General features: G+C 37.9%; 1 protein-coding gene across 8 annotated transcripts in view; it reads right to left on the bottom strand.

The window, feature by feature from the left end:
* Positions 1-359: 359 nt before the first annotated feature.
* CDC42SE2 (CDC42 small effector 2) overlaps positions 360-18,523 on the bottom strand; it is a 113,782-nt gene continuing 95,618 nt past the window's right edge. For all 8 annotated transcript variants that reach the window (XM_067731660.1, XM_067731659.1, XM_067731662.1 and 5 more), the window contains 2 exons: positions 3,517-3,633; positions 360-2,929 (listed from right to left, as the gene is read on the bottom strand). In XM_067731660.1, coding sequence (XP_067587761.1) covers positions 3,535-3,633 — 99 coding nt within the window. In that variant the 3' untranslated portion in view covers positions 360-2,929; positions 3,517-3,534. The remainder of the gene's footprint in view (positions 2,930-3,516; positions 3,634-18,523) is intronic.

Here is an 18,523-nt window from a genome sequence, read left to right as displayed (position 1 = left end):
GGAACGGAGCAAACTGCCCATACATTCTGTGATGATGGACATAAATTCTTACTTTATTTTTACTTATTTAAAGCCTACATACAGTGTGAGGACAAATTGCTTCAGCATGGAAAATTGAAAACTGAGGGGGTTGGATACCTTTGTTAAAAAAAAATGGGGGATATTTGTATTTTTAGTTTCTTCCTACTTTTTTAAATGTTTGTTTGGAAGTAGGAGTTTTTAGGTTAATTCTATTAAATTATATAAGATGATATTACAAGTTTAGAAAATTTCAAAACACATAGTTGCCATAACTCTAAGAAAGGCTAAAAAGGTGATATTTATTAAATATCTCCTTGAAAGAAAAGAATTAACCAAACCAGGATTGAAAAACATTTATTGAAACAAAATCAAATACTTACTTTCTTTTTATTATCTACAAGCCAACACTGAACTTACTTTATTCAAGAATGAACACAATGTACAAAAAAAGTATGCTTATATTATAAAAATATGTCAATTTTATCTCCTGGGTGCTGAGCAGAAGTCATTTTAAACAAAATCAAATCAAGGCAAACTTGCTCTCTATAATAGAACTGCTATAATTTAATAACAAAAGTGAAAGCTAATATATACTCACAAAGTATCTTTAAAGGCCCACTGATAATGCTGCATTGGAAATGCTGAATCCAGTCACCACAGTTCACATTTCCAACCTATGCTCACTGGCACCACTTCAGGCCTACATCACGGGAAAGCACCTCTTTTTTACAGAATGCATGTCATTAGTTAACAGTTGTTAGCATGTATTTCAGCAAAGTATTAACAGTCAATCATACTTAGTTAGCTTCAATTTTCACACATTGTTATGCGGAGCAAATGACCTCCCAAGATTAACAAACCCATTTATCCAGGTGGGACCTGCTAACAACTCCCTAAAAACTCTGTGTCCAAGGTTAGTATCTTAAAATTGTTGGTAATTTTCTTATAATTACTGGCACCTTTCTGGGCATGTGTTCTTGCACACAGTGTGGCTACCTGTGCCTGTCAAGTCAGTGGCAGCTGCAAAACAGAGGCTGAAGAGTGCAGCCTTTGGCTTACCATGGAGATATGCTCCAGTGCTCACTAGAGTATTTGGCCCTTGGAGAATCAGGAAAGTGAGTGATTGGGAAAAAGAATCAAATCATGAATTGGGGAAAAGGGACCATGCCTCCCTGTATTGTTCTAAGAGTTATAAAATCTGTAAAGTCAAAGTCAGAATAGAAGTAGACTACATAGCATCCAGCACTGACAGGGCCTTAAAGAGCTTTCCCACTGCAGTGCTCTGTCTGGCTGGCTGAACAGAATGACAGTGGTACTCAGGCAAAATCCAGAATGCAGTAGCAACACAACTAATGACATAAGATGAATTCAAGTTCGGAAGTTATTTATTAAACTGCAAAATGCCTATTTTGACTGCTAAGCATCTAAGCATATATGTTTTTCCTTGACAGAGTCTCTGGGATTGACACCTATGAAGACTCAAAATTGAAGAACTATAAGGACTGAGTATTCTAGTGCCTGCTCTACTGGGTAAATTAAATCCAAAAGAACTGGGGGAAGAAATGCTTCCATGTTTTGCCTATATAAACCCAATATTTAGTTAGTTACCTGTTTCACAAGAACCTGTGACTAAGGTGAAGAGAAATGATCTCTTCCTTTATACAATTACCTAATTCCTTATAGCTTTCTAAGTCAGTTTTCAATTAAGCACCATTTCCTACATGAACTGTTACTCCTACCAAATGCAACTGTTACATAGGGCTGAACTGGACATAATTTAAACATTTTCATGAAAAAAACCACTAATTGGCTTAGCACTACACCCTTACGGGGAAGGAGAAGCATTTACAGAAATACAATTTGTGAAGAATAAACGTATTTTGGAACCTGAGCCAAAGGTTTCTCACCAATACCTTAATAAGTCACCATGCAGGTTGTTTTCACAGGCAACAACACAGCCAGGTCAACTGTTTGTTGCTCCTGGCAACTTCCATTGTCCCAAAATATGTGGAAGATGGAGAAGCCAATGACTGAAATCCACAGTTAGGAATACAGGCCAAACCTCAACAAACTGCTACTGGAAGCAACTGGATACCATAATATTAAACATAGACATGTGAAAACAGAATGAGCACACAGAGAAATGAACAGCTGCTAAGATCACAATGCTCAGAGTCAGACCCAATGAGGGTATTACCACACACACACACACAGATACATCTCACCATACCTGTTTACAATCCCAGGCCCTTGCTCTCAAATAAATATATTGAACATTTACAACAGAATGAATGCCTTATGAATGCAAGCTTTTATTATAACTCTAAATAAAAGTCATACTTCTAAAATAAGCTACAAATTGCTTTTTTTTGTGAAACTGATGTGACTTGGTGCCACAGCTAACCTTTCTCTCATAGCAGCAGTATCATCAGCCCGTGGCAGCAAGGAAATATTCATTTCTGGCATCCCATGGGCTCCCATACAGGCAACTTCATAAAGCATGCAGATACTACTCTGCTGAAGTTTCAAATGAATAGAAGTGATCATTGTGCTTATGGATCTCATACCTTCCAAAATATACATAAATGGTGACAAATTAAAATAGCAGTTCTTTGCTTACCAATAAAATCATAAGGCAGAGGGGATGGAGGTGGAAAGAGAAATTGTTAAAAATGCGGGAAAAAATGCAAAACAGTGCTAGCATTCACAAAAAAGATCATGCTAAAATCAGATCCATATTCATAAAAATCAATCATTAAGCCACAATCCAAAGAACTCTGTCCGTGAGTCCAAAGGCATGCATGCCAGCTGAAGGAAATGCAGGATTCTTCTGACAATAGTTTCTTCAGAGCAGAATAGTAACGTGTCACTGGAGTAATCACAACTGGGTGAACAAGACGCCATCACACTTTTTTGCAATTGAAAAGGAAAGAAAAGTAATTACAATAAAAAAAATTAAACAACAGTGGAAACAAAACATAGAAATTCACAGTGACCTATAAAACCAAAGCATAATCCAAATGATTTTTACCCTTTAGGGGTTCATGCCTCTTAATAGTTGTCTTTTTAATTTGAAAACTTCTTTATAATGAAAGATTTATCTGTAATGGTATTAAATATAAAATCACTACACACGGGATTTCATGCAGTATTAATACTCAGTAACTTCACTCACGTTTAAAGGACACATAAGAGACATCTTGTCACTAGAATCTCAAAGCCTCCCCCCAAACAAGATGTCTTAAAGCATTTAAAGTTTCTCATAAGGAAAACCACCACCTGAAACTAATATTCAAAATGCAGTAACTGCCTAAGGTCATCACTTGGCCAACTAAAGTATTTTTACCTTTTCTAGGAAGTTCACAGTTTTTAAAAAATAAGAACAAGATATTTATTTTTTAACCCCAAGATTGAACTAAGGCTGTTAATGTCATCAGCTGTTAGTGAGTGGCCATGTATGATCTGAACTTCCAGCCTGTGCTCTGAGGTACTCACTGGAGGAGGGGTCCAGGGCTATCCTGCCTTCATGTCCACGAGCTGCATCTGCACGTTGGCAGCCATGCCACCCCCGTAGCCTCCCTTGGACTGCATCTGGTTCTGAATGGAGCTAACCTGCAACAAGACAAGAACAGAACCAGTCAGGAACTAGGGCCACTGCAAGTAAGCAATTCTTGCCTAATATTTTAGCTGGGCTGCTTTTCCCAAAAGGGTACCTTTTATAGACTTAAACTTGTTCTCATTAAAGGCAAAATGCTGAAGCTAGTGACTGAAGCATTTTTTTCGCCACAACTCCCTCTTCACCCATCCCCCCACTCCTGCAACTTTCTCCACTTGGCAATTACAAAAACGTTTTGTAATTCACAAGGCACATTTCAAAAGCAGTTAAAAAGATACAGATGAACTCAACTTTGTCCCTCAAACACCTTAATTTACAAACACCTCACATATATGATCACCTCAATTACCTGGATTAGAATCAGATTCAAAAATAAATATGAATGAAACTAAACCAGAGGTAAACTTTAAAAGTCCATGTGGGACTTCCCTGGTGGCACAGTGGTTAAGAATCCGCCTGCCAGTGCAGGGGACACAGGTTCGAGCCCTGGTACAGGAAGATCCCACATGTCACAGAGCAACAAAGCCTGTGAGCCACAACTACTGAGCCTGTGTGCCGCAATTACTGGAGCCCACGCGACTAGAGCCCATGCTCTGCAACAAGAGAAGCCACCGCGATGAGAAGCCTGCGCACTGCAATGAAAAGTAGCCCCCGCTCGCCACAACTAGAGAAAGCCCGTGTGCAGCAACGAAGACCCAATGCAGCCAAAAATACATAAATGAATAAATTTTTTACAAGTCCATATGGTAAAATTTACATACTTAATACAGTCTTAGTATAGTCTGATAAAGTGAAAAGGAGTGTAAGAATCCAAAGACTTGGAACATTCAAAGCAAGTTTAGCCAGAGGCCACACCCCAGGACACATATGAGCCCAGGGTGGAATCATCATTCTCTCCAGCTTTTATCACGTGGTTAGAGCCCCTGAACTTTTGACTCATCCTCTGCCTGAGCCTGCAAACAACATCCCCTTAACAGCCCTCAGGGAACAGGCTGGTCTCAGGTTTACAAGGATGGCTTCAAAATATGACATCATGTAACCCTCACAACACCACCAGGAAGAAGCAGTAGACAGTGAACCTGTGAAACCCTAGGCATCCTATCCTCAACCCTGATAAAGGCAGAACTCCAGGCCTGTGCACTCATTTTCTCTACCTGCAACCTTGCTGAGTGGCCCCAGGAGTGCCATATACCCTCCAGGACTTCATTAACCAACCTTCTAAAAATAAAAATAAAAAAAACATAATTTTATATGTACCAATGAAGTTTCCTTGGAATAGGACATAAAACTGGTGCAGTTAAAAGCAAGCAATTGCCAAACCACCAGCAAGAGAGAAACACAGATCCACCCGTCAGCAGACAGGGTGCCTAAAGTCATACTGAGCTCACAACCACCTATAAACACACCCCTTGACACAGCACTGGCCACCAGAGGGATAAGACCCAGCTCCACCCACCAGCAAGAAGGCACCAGTCCCTCCCACCAGGAAACCTCCAGAAGCCTGAGGACCACTCTCACCCACCAGAGGGCAGACACCAGAAGAGGAGCTATGATACTCCAGCCTGCATAAAGGAGTTCACAAAGAAGGTGAAACAAAATGAGATGGCAGAGAAATATGTTTCAGACGAAACAACAAGATAAAAACCCACAAGAACTAAATGAAGAGGAGATAGGCAACCTACCTGAAAAAGAATTTAGAGTAATGATAGTAAAGATGATACAAAATCGTGGGAAAAGAATGGAGGCACAGATTGAGAAGTTACAAGAAATGTTTAACAAAGAGCTAGAGGATGTAATGAACAAATAAAGATGAACAATAACTGCAATGAAAAATACACTAGAAGGAATCAACAGCAGAATGACTGAGGGAGAAAAATAAGTGAGCTAGAAGACAATGTTGGAAATCACTGCCACAGAACAAAGAAAAAAGAATGAAATGAGGACAGTCTCCGAGACCTCTGGGAAACATTAAAACATACCAACCTTTGCATTTTAAGGGTGCAAGAAGAGAGAAAGGGCCCAAGATAATAATATCTGAAGAGATTATAGCCGAAAACTTCCCTAACATGAGAAAGGAAACACTGAAGTCCAGGAAGCGCAGAGTCCCATAAAACATGACCCCAAGTAGGAACGCACCAACATGCATATTAATCGAACTGATAAAAATTAAAGACAAAGAAAAAAATATTAAAAACACCAAGGGAAAAGCAACAAATAACATACAAGGAAAACCCCATAAGATTATCAGGTGATTTTTCAGTATAAACTCTGCAGGCCAGAAGGAAGTGGCACAATATATTTAAAGTGATTAAAGGGAAAAACCTACAACCAAGAATACTCTACGCAGCAAGGCTCTCATTTAGATTTGATGGAGAAATCAAAAGCTTTACAGGGGCCTCCCTGGTGGCACAGTTGTTAAGAATCTGCCTGCCAATGCAGGGGTTCGATCCCACATGCCGCGGAGCAACTAAGCCTGTGTGCCACAACTACTGAAGCCCACATGCCTAGAGCCTGTGCTCCACAACAAGAGAAGCCACTGCAACGAGAAGCCCACACTGCATCCAAGAGTAGCCCCTGCTTGCCGCAACTAGAGAAAGCCAGCACGTGGCAACGAAGACCCAACACAGCCAAAAAATAAAAAGGCTTTACACACAAGCAAAAGATAAGAGAATTTAGTACCACCAAACCAGCATTACAACAAATCTGAAAGGAACATCTCTAGGTGGAAAAGAAGAGACCACAACTAGACTCAAGAAAGTACGAATGGGGAAGTTCACTGGCAGAAGCAAACATAAAGTAAAGGTAGGAAATCTTCCACACACAAACAGAATATCAAAACCAGCAATCATGAGGAGAGTACAGATGCAGGATATTGGAAATGCATTTGAAATAAAGATATCAACCATTTAAAACAATCTTGTACATACACAGACTACTATAGCAAAACCTCTTGGGAACCACAAACCAAAAATCTAGAATAGCTACACACACAAAAAAGAAAAAAGCAATCCAAACACATCACTAAAGATAAGACATCAAGGGACTTCCCTGGTGGACCAGTGGTTAAGACTCTGCACTTCCATTGCAGGGGCCACAAATTCAATCCCTGATCTGGGAACTAAGATCCTGCATGTCACTCAGCATGCCCCCCCACCCCAAAAAAAAGACAAAAGAGAGAAAGAGAAAAAAGTAGACATTAAATCACAAGAGAATAAAAGAGGAAGGGAAGAAACATGACCTTAAGAAACAAATCCAAAACAATTAAAAAAATAGCAAGTACGTACATATCAATAATTACCTTAATGTTAATGGATTAAATGCTCCAACCAAAAGACATAGACTGGCTGAAACAAAAACAGGACCTATATATATGCTGTCTACAAGAGACACACTTCAGATCAAGGGACACATGCAGAGTAAAAGTGAGAGGATGGAAAAAGGTATTCCATACAAATGGAAATCAAAAGAAAACTGCAGTACCAATACTCATATCAGACAAAATAAACTTTAAAATAAAAATAAAGACTGTTACAAGACAAAGAAGGACATTACATAATGGTAAAGGGATCAATCCAAGAAGATATAACGATTACAAATATATATACACCCAACAAAGGAGCACCTCAATACATAAGGAAAATGCTAACAGCTATAAAAGAAGAAATCGACAGTAGCACAACAATAGTGGGGAACTTTAACACCTCACTTACGCCAATGGACAGATCATCTAGACAGAAAATTAATAAGGAAACAAAAGCTTTAAATGACAGAATAGGCCAGACAGATTTCATTGATATTTACAGGACATTCCATCCAAAAACAGCAGATACAGTTTCTTCTCAAAGGCACACAGAGCATTCTCCAGGATAGATCACATCTTGAGTCACAAATCAAGCCTTGGTAAATTTCAGAAAATTGAAATCATACCAAGCATCATTTCTGACCACAGCGCTATGGGATTAGAAACTACAGGGAAAAAAATGTAAAAAAAAAACCAAAAAAACACATGGAGGCTAAACAATGGTACTAAACAACCAATGGATCATTGAAAAACTCAAAGAAGAAATGAGAAAATACCTCGAGACAAATGACAATGAAAACACAATGGTCCAAAGTTTTGGGGGTGCAGCAAAAGCAGTTCCAAGAGGAAAGTTTATAGAACTACAATCGTACCTCAGGAAGCAAGAAAAATCTCAAACAACCTAACCTTACACCTAAAACAACTAGAGAAAGAACAACAAACAAAACCCAAGGTTAGTAGAAGGAAAGAAATCATAAAGATCAGAGCAGAAATAAATGAAACAGACAGACAAAACAATAGCAAAGATCAATAAAACTAAAAGCTGGTTCTTGGAAAGATAAACAAAATTAATAAACCTTTAGCCAGACCCACCAAGAAAAAAGGGAGAGGACTCAAATCAATAAAATTAGAAATGAAAAAGGAGAGTTACAACAGACACCACAGAAATACAAAGGACCATAAGTTGACTACAAACAACTATATGCCAATAAAATGGACAAGCTAGAAGAAATGGACAAACTCTTACAAAGATACAATCTTCCAACACTGAACCAGGAAGAAAAAGAAAATATGAACAGACCAATCACAAGTAGTGAAATTATAGGGCTTCCCTGGTGGCACAGGGGTTGAGAATCCGCCTGCTGATGCAGGGGACACGGGTTCGTGCCCCAGTCCGGGAAGATCCCACGTGCCACAGAGCGGCTAGGCCCGTGAACCATGGCCACTGAGCCTGCACGTCCAGAGCCTGTGCTCCGCAAGGGGAGAGGCCACAACAGTGAGAGGCCCGCATACCGCAAAAAAAAAAAAAAAAAAAAAAAAAAAAATGTGGAACAACAAGTACTGAAATTGAAACAGTGATTAAAAAAATTCCAACAAGCAAAAGTCCAGGACCAGATGGCTTCACAGGCAAATGCTATCAAACATTTAGAGAAGAGTTAACACCTACCCTCCTGAAACCCTTCCAAAAGATTACGGAGAAAAGAACACTCCCAAGCTCATTCTATGAGGCCAACACTACCCTGATACTGAAACTAGACAAAGACACCACACACAAAAAAGAAAATTACAGGCCAGTATCACCAATGAACGGAGACACAAAAATACTCAAAGTACTAGCAAACTGAATCCAACAATATATTAAAAGGATCGCACATTATGATCAAGTGGGATTTATCCCAGGGATGCAAGAATTCTTCAATATCTTCAAATCAATCAGTGTGCTACATACACCACAGTAATAAACTGAATGAAAACCATGTGATCATCTCAATAGATACACAAAAAGCTTCTGAGAAAATTCAACACCAATTTATGATAAAAGCTCTTCAGCAAATGGGAATAGAGGGAACCTACCTCAACATAATAGAGGCCATATATGACACACCCACAGCTAACATCATTCTCAATGATGAAAACCTGAAAGCGTTCCCTCTAAGATCAGGAACAAGACAAGGATGTCCACTGTCACCACTTTCATTCAAAACACTTTTGGAAGTCCTAGACCCAGCAATCAGAGAAGAAAAAGAAATAAAAGGAATACAAACTGGAAAAGAAGAAGTAAAACTGTCACTGTTTGCAGATGACATGATACTATACATAGAGAATCCTAAAGATGCCACCAGAAAACTATAATCAATGAATTTGGTAAAGTAGCAGGGTACCAAATTAATGCACAGAAATATCTTGCATTCCTATACACTAATGATAAAAAAAATGGAAAAGAAATTAAGGAAACACTCCCATTTACCATTGGAACAAAAAGAATAAAATACCTAGGAATAAACCTACCTAGGGAGACAAAAGACCTGTATGCAGAAAACTATAAGACACTGATGAAAGAAAGTAAAGATGATACAAACGGATGGAGAGATACCATGTGCCTGGATTGGAAGAATCAATATTGTGAAAATGACCATACTACCCAAGGCAATCTACAGATTCTACGCAATCCCTATCAAATTACCAATGACGTTTTTCAGAGAACTAGAACAAAAAATTATTAAAGACACAGAAGACTCCAAGTAATCAAAGCAATCCTGAGAAAGAAAAATGGAGCTGGAGAAATCAGGCTCCCTGACTTGAGACTAACTACAAAGTAACAGTAATCAAAATAGTATGGTAAAGGCACAGAAACAGAAATAGAGATCAGTGGAACAGGATAGAATGCCCAGAAATAAACTCACAAATCTATGGTCACCTAATCTATAACAAAGGAGGCAAGAAAGCTACAGTAATCAAGACAGTATGGTACTGGCACAAAAGCCAGTACAGATCAATGATACAGGATAGAATGCCCAGAAATAAACCCAAGCACATATGGTCACTTAATTTACGACAACAGAGGCAAGAAATACAATGGAGAAAGGAGAGCCTCTTCAATAAGTGGCGCTACGAAAACTGGACAGCTACATGGAAAAGAATGAAATTAGAACACTCCCTAACACCATACACAAAAATAAACTCCAAATGAATTAAAGACCTAAATGTTAGACCAGACACTATAAAACTCTTAGAGGAAAACATAGCAAAAACACTCTTTGATATAAACCACAGCAAGATCTTTTTTGACCCACCTCCTAGAATTAACAGAAATAAAAACCAAAACAAACAAATGGGAGTTAATTAAACTTAAAAGCTTTTGCACAGCAAAGGAAACGATAATCAAGACGAAAAGCCAACCCTCAGAATGGGAGAAAATATTTGCAAATTAAACAACAAAGGATTAATTTCCAAAGTATACAAACAGCTCATAGAGCTCAATATCAAAAAAACAATCCAGTTAAATAATTGGTGGAAGACCTAAAAAGACATTTCACCAAGGAAGACATACAGATGGCCAAAGAGGAGCATGAAAAGATGCTCAACATCACTAATTATTAGAGAAATGCACATAAAAACTACAATGAGGTATCACCTCACACCAGTCAGAATGGCAATTATGAAAAAAGTAAGAAGGAATGGTGGTGAAAAGGGAACCCTCCTGCACTGTTGGTGGGAATGTAAATTGATACAACCACTATGGAAAACAGTACGGAGGTTCCTTAAAAAACTAAAAATAGAACTACCATATGACCCAGGAATCCCACTACTGGGCATATACCCTGAGAAAACCATAATTCAAAAAGAGACATGTACCACAATGTTCACTGAAGCACTATTTACAATAGCCAGGATATGGAAACAACCTAAGTGTCCATCATCAGATGAATGCATAAAGAAGATGTGGCACATATATACAATGGAATATTACTCAGCCAGAAAAAGAAACAAAATTGAGCTATTTGTAATGAGGTGGATAGACCTCGAGTCTGTCATACAGAGTGAAGTAAGTCAGAAAGAGAAAGACAAATACCGTATGCTAACACATATATATGGAATTTAAGAAAAAAAAAAATGTCATGAAGAACCTAGGGGTAAGACAGGAATAAAGACACAGACCTGCTAGAGAATGGACTTGAGGATATGGGGAGGGGGAAGGGTGAGCTGTGAAAAAGCAAGAGAGAGGCATGGACATATATACACTACCAAACGTAAGGTAGATAGCTAGTGGGAAGCAGCCACATAGCACAGGGAGATCAGCTCGGTGCTTTGTGACCGCCTGGAGGGGTGGGATAGGGAGGGTGGGAGGGAGGGAGATGCAAGAGGGAAAAGATACGGGAACATATGTATATGTATAACTGATTCACTTTGTTATAAAGCAGAAACTAACACACCATTCTAAAGCAATTATATCCCAATAAAGATATTAAAAAAAACTGGAATTTTGGAGGAAAAAATAATAAAAAATAAAAAAAATACACAATGGAGAAAAGACAGTCTCTTCAATAAGCGGTGCTGGGAAAAACAGAGAGCTACATGTAAAAGAAATAAATTAGAACACTCTCTAACACCATACACGAAATTCAACTCAAAATGGATCAAAGACCTAAATGAAAGGCCAGACACTATAAAACTCTTAGAAGAAAACATAGGCAGAACACGCTCTGACATAAATTGCAACAATATCTTTTGGGATCTACCTCCTAGAGTAATGATAATTAAAACAAAAATAAACAAATGGGACCTAATGAAACTTAAAAGCTTCTGCACAGCAAAAGAAACCATAAGCAATACAAAAAGACAACCCACACAATGAGAGAAAATATTTGCAAATGAAGCAACCGACAAGGGATTAATGTACAAAATATACAAATGGCTCATACAGCTGAATATCAAAAAACCAATTGCAAAAATGGGCAAGGAAGAAGAACTACAATCCTGCAGCCTGTGGAACAAAAAACCACATGCACAGAAAGACAAGATAAAAAGGCAGAGGGCTATGTACCAGATGAAGGAACAAGATACAACCCCAGAAAAACAACTAAATGAAGTGGAGATAGGCAACCTTCTAGAAAAAGATTTCAGAATGATAGTAAAGATGATCCAGGACCTTGGAAAAACGATGGAGGCAAAGATGGAGAAGATGCAAGAAATGTTTAACAAAGACCTAGAAGAATTAAAGAAGAAACGAACAGAGATGAACAATACAATAACTGAAATGAAAACTACACTAGAAGAAATCAATAGCAGAATAACTGAGGCAGAAGAATGGATAAGTGACCTGGAAGACAGAATGGTGGAATTCATTGCTGCGGAACAGAATAAAGAAAAAGAGTGAAAAGAAATGAAGACGGCCTAAGAGATCTCGGGGATAATATTAAATGCAACAACATTCGCATTATAGGAGTCCCGGAAGGAGAAGAGACAGAGAAAGGACCAGAGAAAATATCTGAAGAGATTACAGTCGAAAACTTCCCTAACATGGGAAAGGAAACAGCCACCCAAGTCCAGGAAGTGCAGCGAGTCCCATACAGGATAAAGCCAAGGAGAAACACGCCAAGACACACAGTAATCAAATTGGCAAAAATTAAACACAAAGAAAAATTATTGAAAGCAGCAAGGGAAAAACGACAAATAACATACAAGGGAACTCCCATAAGGTTAACAGCTGATTTCTCAGCAGAAACTCTACAAGCCAGAAGGGAGTGGCATGATATAATTAAAGTGATGAAAGGGAAGAAGCTACAACCAAAATTACTCTACCCTGCAAGGATCTCAATCAGATTCGATGCAAAAATCAAAAGCTCTACAGACAAGCAAAAGCTAAGCGAATTCAGCACCACCAAACCAGCTCTACAACAAATGCTAAAGGAACTTCTCTAAGTGGGAAACACAAGAGAAGAAAAGGATCTACAAAAACAAACCCATAACTATTAAGAAAATGGTCATAGGAACATACATATCAATAATTACCTTAAACGTGAACGGATTAAATGCTCCAACCAAAAGACACAGGCTTCCTGAATGGATACAAAAACAAGACCCATCTATATGATATCTACAAGAGACCCACTTCAGACCTAGGGACACATACAGACTGAAAGTGAGGGGATGGAAAAAGATATTCCATGCAAATGGAAATCAAAAGAAAGCTGGAGTAGCTATACTCATATCAGATAAAATAGACTTTAAAATAAAGAATGTTACAAGAGACAAGGAAGGACACTACAAAATGATCAAGGGATCAATCCAAGAAGAAGATATAACAGTTATAAATATATACACATCCAACACAGGAGCACCTCAATACATGCAACTGCTAAGAGCTATTAAAAAAAAAAAATCGACAGTAACACAATAATAGTAGGGGACTTTAACACCTCACTTACACCAATGGACAGATCATCCAAAATGAAAATAAATAAGGAAACAGAAGCTTTAAATGACACAATAGACCAGATAGATTTCATTGATATCTATAGGACATTCCATCCAAAAACAGCAGTTTACACTTTCTTCTCAAGAGCACATGGAACATTCTCCAGGATAGATCACATATTGGGTCACAAATCAAGCCTCAGTAAATTTAAGAAAACTGAAATCATATCAAGCACCTTTTCTGACAACAGTGCTATGAGATTAGAAATGAATTACAGGGAAAAAACCGTAAAAAACACAAACACATGGAGGCTAAACAATACGTTACTAAATAACCAAGAGATCACTGAAGAAATCAAAGAGGAAATCAAAAAATACCTAGAGACAAATGACAATGAAAACACGATGATCCAAAACATATGGGATGCAGCAAAAGGAATTCTAAGAGGGAAGTTTACAGCTATACAAGCCTACCTCAAGAAACAAGAAAAATCTCAAGTAAACAATCTAACCTTACACCTAAAGGAACTAGAGAAAGAAGAACAAACAAAACCCAAAGTTAGCAGAAGGAAAGAAATCATAGAGATACGAGCAGAAATAAATGAAATAGAAACAAAGAAAACAATAGCAAAGATCAATAAAACTAAAAACTGATTCTTTGAGAAATTCAACAAAATTGATAAACCATTAGCCCAACTCATCAAGAAAAAGGGAGAGGACTCAAATCAACAGAAGTTACAAAAGACACCACAGAAATACAAAGCATCCTAAGAGACTACTACAAGCAACTCTATGCCAATAAAATGGACAACCTGGAAGAAATGGACAATTCTTAGAAAGGTATAACCTTCCAAGACTGAACCAGGAAGAAACAGAAAATATGAACAGACCAATCACAAGTAATGAAATTGAAACTGTGATTAAAAATCTTCCAGCAAACAAAAGTCCAGGACCAGATGGCTTCACAGGTGAATTCTATCAAACATGTAGAGAAGAGCTAACACCTATCCTTCTCAAACTCTTCCAAAAAATTGCAGAGGAAGGAACACTCTCAAACTCATTCTATGAGGCCACCATCACCCTGATACCAAAACCAGACAAAGACACTACAAAAAAGGAAATGACAGACCAATATCACCGATGAAAATAGATGCAAAAATCCTCAACAAAATATTAGCAAACAGAATCCAACAACACATTAAAAGGATCATACACCATGATCAAGTGGGATTTATTCCAGAGATGCAAGGATTCTTCAATATACACAAATCAATCAATGTCATACACCATATCAACAAATTGAAGAGTAAAAACCATATGATCATCTCAATAGATGCAGAAAAAAGCTTTTGACAAAATTCAACACCCATTTATGATAAAAACTCTCCAGAAAGTGGGCATAGAGGGAAGCTACCTCAACATAATAAAGGCCATATATGAAAAACCCACAGCAAACATCATTCTCAATGGTAAAAAACTGAAAGAATTTCCTCTAAGATCAGGAATGAGACAAGGATGTCCACTCTCACCACTATTATTCAACATAGTTTTGGAAGTCCTAGCCACGGCAATCAGAGAAGAAAAAGAAATAAAAGGAATACAAATTGGAAAAGAAGAAGTAAAACTGTCAATGTTTGCACATTACACGATACTATACATAGAGAATCCTAAAAATGCCACCAGAAAACTACTAGAGCTAATTTATGAATTTGGTAAAGTTACAGGATACAAAATTAATGCAGAGAAATCTCTTGCATTCCTATACACTAATGATGAAAAATCTGAAAGACAAATTATGGAAACACTCCCATTTACCACTGCAACAAAAAGAAGAAAATACCTAGGAATAAACCTACCTAGGGAAACAAAAGACCTGTATGCAGAAAACTATAAGACACTGATGAAAAAGATTAATGATGATACCAACAGATGGAAAGATATACCATGCTTTTGGATTGGAAGAATCAATATTGGGAAAATGACTATACTACCCAAAGCAATCTACAGATTCAATGAAATCCCTATCAAATTACCAATGGCATTTTTTGTTTTTGTTTTTTTTTGCGGTACGCGGGCCTCTCACTGTTGGGGCCTCTCCCGTTGCGGAGCACAGGCTCCGGACGCGCAGGCTCAGCGGCCATGGCTCATGGGCCCAGCCTCTCCGCAGCATGTGGGATCTTCCCAGACTAGGGCACGAACCGGTGTCCCCTGCATCGGCAGGCGGACTCTCAACCACTGTGCCACCAGGGAAACCCACCAATGGCATTTTTTATGGAACTAGAACCAATCATCTTAAAATCTGTATGGAGACACAAAAGACCCCGAATAGCCAAAGCAGTCTTGAGGGAAAAAAACGGAGCTGGAGGAATCAGACTCCCTGACTTCAGACTATACTACAGAGCTACAGTAATCAAGACAATATGGTACTGGCACAAAAAGAGAAACATAGATCAACAGAACAAGATAGAAAGCCCAGAGATAAACCCACACACCTATGGTCAACTAATCTAGGACAAAGGAGGCAAGGATGTACAACGGAGAAAAGACAGTCTCTTCAATAAGTGGTGCTGGGAAAAGTGGACAGCTACATATAAAAGAATGAAATTAGAACACTCCCTACCACCATACAGAAAAATAAACTCAAAATGGATTAGGGACCTAAATGTAAGACCGGACATTATAAAACTCTTGGAGGAAAACATAGGAAGAACACTCTTTGACATAAATCACAGCAAGATCTTTTTTGATCCACCTCCTAGAGTAATGGAAATAAAAACAAAAATAAACAAATGGGAACTAATGAAACTTCAAAGCTTTTGTACAGCAAAGGAAACCATAAACAAGACGAAAAGACAACCCTCAGAATGGGAGAAAATATTTGCAAAGGAATCAACGGACAAAGGATTAATCTCCAACATATATAAACAGCCCATCCAGGTCAATATGAAAGAAACAAACAACCCAATCCAAAATTGGGCAGAAGACCTAAATAGATATTTTTCCAAAGAAAACATACAGATGGCCAAGAAGCACATGAAAAGCTGCTCAACCTAATTATTAGAGAAATGCAAGTCAAAAGTACAATGAGGTATCACCTCACACCAGTTAGAATGGGCATCATCAGAAAATCTATAAAGAACAAATGCTGGAGAGGATGTGGAGAAAAGGGAACCGTCTTGCACTGTTGGTGGGAATGTAAATTGATACAGCCACTATAGAGAACAGTATGGAGGTTCCTTAAAAAACTACAAATAGAACTACCATATGATCCAGCAATCCCACTACTGGGCATATACCCAGAGAAAACCATAATTCAAAAAGACACATGCACCCCAGTGTTCAATGCAGCACTATTTACAATAGCCAGGTCATGGAAGCAACCTAAATGCCCACTGACAGACGAATGGATAACGAAGTTGTGGTACATATATACAATGGAATATTACTCAGCCATAAAAAGGAATGAAATTTGTTGAGACATGGATGGATCTAGAGACTGTCATACAGAGTGAAGTAAGTCAGAAAGAGAAAATCAAGTATCGTATATTAATGCATGTATGTGGAACCTAGAAAAATGGTACAGACACCAAGGGGGAAAACCGCGGTGGGGTGGGGATGGTGGTGTGCTGAATTGGGCGACTGGGATTGACATGTATACACTGATGTGTATAAAATTGATGACTAATAAGAACCTGCAGTATAAAAAAACAAAAAAAACAACTAATACTGAACTTTCTTTGGGTTATTTGTATGGAAATATGTTAATATAAATGTTTCAGACATTACAGGAAACTTCTAAAAATCTTATACGTTCTGGTTTAATGTTGTAAGTCATAATTCTAGTTATTACTTTAAAATGTATATCTTCTCAGAAATAACTAAATTTCCTTGTCAATTGCATTATTATGAACTTTCATCAAATCTTTATCCGTGGTCATTTTTAAGTCTTTTGTCATTTACAGACAGTTCTGGGTGTACTGTGATGCTTTTGCAAAAGTGTTCCTGATAAAAGGGTTTCATCTTCAAGGAATTCATGGAAAAGACTCTGACAAGTACAGGTTTCTGGTAACTGACTATACTGCTGAACTGAATAAGCATTTTCAGAGCTCTAATGGACAACTGATGAATTCGTCAAAGTGCTAACAAAAGATCAAGACGACAAAAAAAATTAATTACATGGGACTGAGTGAACTGATGAGGATGATTATAATTTTTGTGACTTTGTTTGAATTAAAAAAAAATGGGCAAAAGATCTAAATAGACATTTCTCCAAAGAAGACATACAGATGGCCAAAAAGCAAAAGAAAGATGCTCAACATCACTAATTATCAGAAAAAAGCAAATCAAAATTACAATGAGGTATCACCTCACACTGGTCAGAATGGCCATCATCAAACATTCTACAAACAGTAAATGCTGGACAGGGTGTGGGAAAAAGATACCCTCCTGCACTGTTGGTCGAATGTAAATGGTACAACCACTATGGAGAACAGTATGAGGTTCCTTAAAAAACTAAAAACAGAACTACCATATCCAGCAATCCCACTCCTGGGCATACATCTGAAGAAAACTATAATATTTACGAAAGGATACATGCATCCCTATGTTCATAGTAGCACTATTTACAATAGCCAAGACATGGAAGCAACCTAAATGTCATCCCAAATTATTTACAAAACAGAAAGAGTCACAGATGTAGAAAACAATCTTATGATTACCAGGGAGGATGGGATCTTGGGAGGGAAAAATTGGGAGACTGGGCTCGACATATACACTAGTATATATAAAATAGATAACTAATAAGGACCTACTGCATAGCACAGAGAACTCTACTCAATACTCTGTAATGGCCAATACGGGAACAGAAGCTAAAAGAGTGGATATATGTATATATATAACTGATTCATTTTGCTGTACACCTGAAACTAACACCACATTGTAAATCAACTATGTTCCAACAACAACAAAAGAATCCAAAGACTTGGACTGTAATCCAAACTTCTTTATTAATATTTTAACTCTGGGTGAACTATCTATCCTCTGTGCATATCAGGCTTCTTATCTGTAAAATGATTAAAGATGATAACCTTTCCTAACCACATTACAGGGCTACTTTCTAGTAGACTGTGAGATATATAAATGCTCGGGTATTTTCTCTTTTTTCCTGG

This window comes from Pseudorca crassidens, chromosome 3, assembly GCF_039906515.1.
Source record: "Pseudorca crassidens isolate mPseCra1 chromosome 3, mPseCra1.hap1, whole genome shotgun sequence".
NCBI lineage: Eukaryota > Metazoa > Chordata > Mammalia > Artiodactyla > Delphinidae > Pseudorca > Pseudorca crassidens.
The sequence above is the reverse complement of the archived record's forward strand: the minus strand, read 5'-3'. Positions and strand labels throughout refer to the sequence as shown.